At 48.3% G+C, this 5,965-nt stretch overlaps 3 protein-coding genes across 3 annotated transcripts in view; 2 read left to right on the top strand and 1 right to left on the bottom strand.

Moving 5' to 3' along the window:
• Positions 1-494, top strand: part of H257_04210 (hypothetical protein) — a gene marked incomplete at both ends in the record, with an annotated part of 876 nt that extends 382 nt beyond the window's left edge. The window contains 2 exons of the mRNA XM_009828617.1: positions 228-296; positions 489-494. Coding sequence (XP_009826919.1) covers positions 228-296; positions 489-494 — 75 coding nt within the window. The remainder of the gene's footprint in view (positions 1-227; positions 297-488) is intronic.
• Positions 495-3,904: 3,410 nt separating this feature from the next.
• On the top strand, positions 3,905-4,503 carry H257_04209 (hypothetical protein; the record flags this gene model as incomplete). Its single annotated transcript, XM_009828616.1, has 2 exons — positions 3,905-4,108; positions 4,384-4,503. The coding sequence occupies 2 exons, from the start codon at positions 3,905-3,907 to the stop codon at positions 4,501-4,503; spliced, it is 324 nt and encodes a 107-aa protein (XP_009826918.1).
• Positions 4,504-4,850: 347 nt separating this feature from the next.
• On the bottom strand, positions 4,851-5,954 carry H257_04208 (hypothetical protein; the record flags this gene model as incomplete). Its single annotated transcript, XM_009828615.1, has 3 exons — positions 4,851-5,338; positions 5,453-5,601; positions 5,791-5,954. The coding sequence occupies 3 exons, from the start codon at positions 5,952-5,954 to the stop codon at positions 4,851-4,853; spliced, it is 801 nt and encodes a 266-aa protein (XP_009826917.1).
• Positions 5,955-5,965: the final 11 nt, after the last annotated feature.

Genomic DNA, 5,965 nt, shown 5'->3' with positions numbered 1-5,965 from the left:
CCTACCTCATATTGTCATGGAATTTGATGTGTCGATCAAAATCAACGGAGACAATCCGGTAAATTCAGCTCGAGTTCATTTGCGAGTTTTACCTGATTTGAGTAAAATGCAGATTTGAGCACATTTCATGCGAGGGCGATTCAATTGGAATCGTGTTTCATAAAACGAAGACGTCACAAGAGGGTAACGTTGTTATATATATATATATATATATTAGTATATGTTAGTTAATTCATGTCGTAGGAACGAAAAATAAGGACCCGAAGCATTGCTTTGCAAACCCTTTGAAGCCCCAGGTGTGTGTCTATTTGGCATTGGCAATTTATTTGGCTTGTAATTCCCAAATATTGCCAAGCAATCTGTTTCCTGGAGCGAAGCAAAAGGTACAACGTAGTAATTATTTTATTCAAGAAAGAAATATATAAATTTATAGTTACTATTCTATTCGAGAAATAAAGTTATGCATTTAATAGCTATTAGTAATTTAGATATAAGTTCCCGATATAGTTATTACTACGTAGTAGTAATTCTCATCGATGATATATTAGGACCGATTTGGCAAAAGCCTTGGGCGGATGCTGTCAACTCCACACGGTGGAAAAAAGCCAAACGACATTGGAACACACTCTATTCGAAAAGGAGCTGCCACGTTTGTGTCCTCTGGGAGTACTGGTGGTCCGTCTATTGTGAGTGTGTGCTTGCGGTGTGGGTGGTCCTTGGGGAACGTTATGGAACGTTACTTTCGCTACGAGGCTGCCGGTGACCAGTTTACTGGTCGTGTAGTCGCCGGATTGCCTATCAACAGTGCTGATTTGTCCATGTTGCCCCCACATTTTGCTGTAGCCCCAAACCCTCTGGTTTTGGAAACAATCTCAGTGTTATTTCCAAATTTTGCCCATCACGACCACATGTCTGGCGTCCTGCGCCTCCTTTTGGCGAGCTTGGTATACCATTACGACTTTCTCGTGGCCCAACTGCAACCCAACCATCCTCTTTTGTCCACTGCCTTGTTCATAGAACCCGGATTTGCGGCATCTCTTCGTTTGTTTGTAATTTCTGGGCTCGAGTCGCAGTGTCTCGTGGCATCTGGCATCCCTCCCCACGTCGAGTTGTTGCGTCAACTCGATAAAAACCAAAAATCAATCCAAGACATCTCGAGCATTGTGCTGTCTGGAGTTCGAGAAATTGTAGACGAAAAGGAACTTGCTGCCGGCAAAATCACTCGGGAATTCTTTCAAAACACCCTTGAAAAGGCCATCGCTGATGTTGTTGATGTGGCGCGTGCTGTATCAAATCCACATCGGCCGCATGCCGACGAACGTGCCTCTGACTACCCTGTACACCATTGGGGTGGTCAATTGCATATGCTACCAAAGGACTTCAAGTTCCCAAGTGTGGACTTGGGCACAGCATGGAGTTTATGGTGGCGAGGTAATCCATCCCAAAAGGTGCCCCCATTCCGTAAAATTTGCACTCGTGACTTGTCGTTAAAATCCGAGTGCAAAGAATTTTACGAATGGAAGTATATTATGGGAAAGCTGTCGTCATACTACACTGCTCAACATGGTAACGGCCCCAACGCCACGGCAAGCCCCGAGGAGCTTATTGCCTCGTTTACCATTGCAAACCGTCTGTTGGACCCAATTCGGTTGACAACGACAAAGAAGCGAACAAGGCGTGGTGGCCAGCTCCGTGTTTCGACCGCCGCCAGGTTGGTTCGTCAAATGGAGCCACCGGCAAACCAAAGACCGTACCAGAAGCGCAATAAACGACCTCTTCGTGCCTAAGCGTCAATATAGGATGCATTATTAATACAGTGATCGAAATAAAGATATGACACCCATTGGTTTCTCCAATTTCCTCGCTTCCATTGGCCGAAACGGCCTCCAAACTTGGCCAATCAAAAGGCAACTTGGTTGCAACCCAGCGGTCATTGCGATTTGACAATCCGAGGTCTTTCACTCGAGCAATTGGCGGGAGATCAAATAACCGCGAGAAACATTAATATGACCCTATGAATGTAAGGCAAATGGCATCGATAGTGTACTCACACATCACACTCACGCAGATATACTCCTTAGACGCCACAGCCATTCCCAGAGGAGACCTTCTCTCGGACGACCAGAAGTTGGAGATCCTGGTCCTCCAACGCGAAGGCCACAAGGCACGCTACATCGCGAACAAGCTCGGCCGCTCGCGTGGATGTATCCAAGGGTTCCTTCGCAGTCCGTCAACGTACGGCACCGCTCGGTCGCCAGGAAGACCTTCCACCGTCAGCCCGACCCTGCACCGCCGACAGATCCGAGCTGCCCGTACAGGCAAGTACACGGCTTCCGAGCTCATGGAACGGTATTCGCTTCCTGTAGGCGAACATCGTGTGTGCCAGCTACTCAACAAGTGCGGGAAGCTCAAGTATAAGAAGCGACTTGCCGCGCCAATGTTGACGCGGGCACACCAAAAGGCCCGTGTCAAGTGGGCCAAGGATGCGCGGGAATGGGGCCGCAAGTTCGAAGACATCATCTGGTCCAACGAAAAGAAGTGGAACCAGGACGGGCCAGACGGGTTTAGCTTCTACTGGGCTGACGTTACTGGCCGCCGCGAACACTTTTCGAAGCGCCAAAATGGGGGTGGCAGCGTCATGGTTTGGGGGGGGGTTAGCAGCCACGGCAAGAGAGAGCTGGCCTTTCTGGAGGGCAAGCAGAACAAGGAATCATACATTGGTACGATTTCCGACTTCATGCTCCTCTACGCCCACTAGAAGCATCAAAATGTCTACCAGTTTCAACAAGACAATACGTCCATCCACACGGCGGGCGCCATATTGGAGTGGTTCAAGGAGCCCGATATTGCCGTGGATGTAATTCAGTGGCCGGCCAAGTCACCCGACTTGAATCCAATCGTAAACCTGTGGGGAATCATGTCCCGGAAGGTTTACGACAACGGCCGGCGTCAGTTTTCGAAGAAGGCCGACCTCATCGCCTGTGAGCGCCAAGTTTGGGATGAGATTGGCATCTCGTTGCTCCAGAAACTCGTGGCTGGGATGCCAAAGCGATGCGATTTAGTTGTTGCGAGCAAAGGTCGCAAAATTAAGTACTAACTGTAAAGACTCGATTTGCTGAATGTGTCATATCATTATTTCTTCGTCAATTTTCGTGTCTTGGGTTGTGGATGCACAGAAAGCCGTTATAACTGCCCCAGTGGCAACGAATACGCTCATTACAAGTGTCTATTGCTATTGAAGTAGTTCCTCAATCGTCGAACGTTGTTACTGGACTTCGTTATTAGAAAACCCTAGCGGTCATATCTTTATTTCGATCACTGTACATCTTCCTCGCCATTCCAGCACGATGGCGTGCAATACAGTACTAAGAGCATCTCCACCGCACCTCCAATTGGTCTGGTTATTTTTGGGACAAACCAGAAATAACCAAAATACCCAATTCTTCATCTCCACCTCGATCCCTTTAAAATAGAGAGACCTCAACTTCTGGAATGTAGAATCAATAAAGATACCTTCGAGGTCTCTTTATATTCCAAAATCCAATAGTACTTTGAAGTAAACAACTTTTGCACCTATGGTCATGTGCTGCAAAACGTAGGTGCGGGGCATGGTCGTACTACACGCCATTGAAACGAACGTCCACCTCAATGGTGGCACTGCTATCGCAGTAGTACCTCGTTGGCTCAAGTAAAATTACTATTATTGTAATTGTCCAGCGCTTTGAATTATTTTCTGTATATAATTGTCAATTAGTTTTTCCCATCCCCTGGTCACGACGCAGCCCATCATCATCGTCGTGTAAGTACCATTGTCGGCATGCCTTGTGGCTGCAGACGAAGCTGTACTTCAATTCTCTGCCGATATTCTTCGTTGTTTTCCATGTACTTTCTGGTCTCGGCAGCGATGGCGATCGTTAAGATCGTAAATGTAGCCACAGTCAAACCCGTCCGCCGCGCCGCGTTTGAAAGCGATAGCGAAAGCGACGACGAAACAGATCGCTTGACGAAAAAACCCAAGAAATCGCCAGGCACGAAAGACGATGTCAACGTTTCTCGTGTCCCAGGCGACGACTACTTTGCGGCATGGAATGCGTCGGATGTCCAACTCGTAAGCGGCGACGAGACGAGGCCGCTTCGCTGGCGCCTTTGAGTCTTCCTCATCATGTTATTGCGCCCCACGTGACCTCCAAGTACGTTGGGTTGGTTGCCCAGAACTTAACGTTATAGCCCACGTTTGTTGAGTCGAATGCTTGAGCATGTAAACATGCCTATATCGTGGCAGTCCTTCCACCCTCAAGTACATCCATCGAAGGAGTGCCGAATGTTGGGTTTCTGACGACGCATCCCGTGGTTGCTCCTGGCTTTCTGACGTCGATTGTGCAGACTTGCGTTGACGAGGACGGGACGACGGTCATGTGGAAGCAGTCGGTGCTGTCGTTCAACGGGTGTCAAGAACTCTCGGAACATGGCGCTGGAAAGACGCCGCCAGGTACGGCGGTATGACATGCCATGGCTTGAATCTTCCTAGAAATGTGGACAATATTCTATTTTTACTTATTTATGAGGTTCTCATCGGCGAGTTATTTACTTTTGTGGAAGTCATGCACGTTGTATCTATTCACCATCGTGTCTGCAAAGAATAATTTATTCCCATGTTCCCCTCAGACGAATAACTTACTCGAATAATTCAAACACAATGGACAAACTGTATTATTAATCGATTAAGAAAAACATACCAGTAACTAGTTCCTTACTCCAAGGTACAAGTAACTAGTTCCTTACTCCAAGGTGCGCATCATCGCTTGAACGTCTTCGGTGGTCCAAAAATGGATGTTCGCGCGAAAAAACATTTACTCTTCAAAGTTCTTCGGTGTTATACTGCAGCGGCGATCCCCAACCGCCAACTTCGTAGCCGAGAAAAAGCGCTCGCACATGTTGGATGTGGGGCGCAGGAAGCGGCAATCCTTGTAAACGCTTGGGGCTCGCATGACCTTCTTCTTCTTCAGCGCACGCTCCGCCAAAGACAACGCCGGCACAGCAACACCTTCTTCGCTGCCTTGGCTTGCTTGAGAATCCCGTAACGCCTTGATGGCTTCAGCTTCAACGTTGGTCAACGACGCTTCGCTTTCCAGCAGAACCTTGACAACGCCGTCTTCAAACGCTGGATTCTTCACAATGGCCGCGCTTCGGCCCAATCGTGCGGCGGCATCCGGATAATCTTCGATTACGGTATCGAAGATTTGTCGAGCGTCAAGCAAGGAGCAATCTTCGGATTGCAGCGCCAATGTAATCGCGTTCAGGTCTTCGAGCTTTGTGAGTAATGCGGTGACCTCGCGATCTTCAACAACATTGAGTCGTAAAACATCAATGTTGTTGTCATTAATATCAATCAAAAATGATTTGATTTCATTATACCGTTTCAACATACTGTACGTCGAACTCCAACGAGTACTGTTGTTAGTCTTGGCCACCAAGGGAGTTAGACGGCGTAGACGGGCCGCCGGTAGCGTGAACCGTAGCTTCGTCATCAACTGATTGACCTTGTCGATAACATCGGCGTGGTCTGCCAGCACGTCTGACATGAACAGGTTAAAGCGGTGGCTGGCACATCCAATCAACGGCACCCCAGCCCGACGAGCAAACGCCCCATTTGTGAAACAATTGTCCCCGATAAGTGCGATAACATTGTCCCACGTCTTGATATACAATTCCAGCACAAATTACGTAAATTCGTAGTGGGCATCCGCACTTAACGACTCCTCGTCGTTGATTGGTGCAAATGCCAGTTACGTCCGCGTGTAGCCAATCGGATCGCTCGATGGAAATGTTGCAAAAATGGCAAGGTAGTGCGTTGACCCGTGGGACCACCCGTCATGGACAAGAGCAAACTGGTCGGGGAGCTGACTGGCGATCTTGCGCTCAACGTGAGCGCAGAGAGCGTGCATGTACTTCATAAACGAAGTGG

Source organism: Aphanomyces astaci, assembly GCF_000520075.1.
Source record: "Aphanomyces astaci strain APO3 unplaced genomic scaffold supercont1.7, whole genome shotgun sequence".
NCBI lineage: Eukaryota > Oomycota > Saprolegniomycetes > Saprolegniales > Verrucalvaceae > Aphanomyces > Aphanomyces astaci.
The sequence above is the reverse complement of the archived record's forward strand: the minus strand, read 5'-3'. Positions and strand labels throughout refer to the sequence as shown.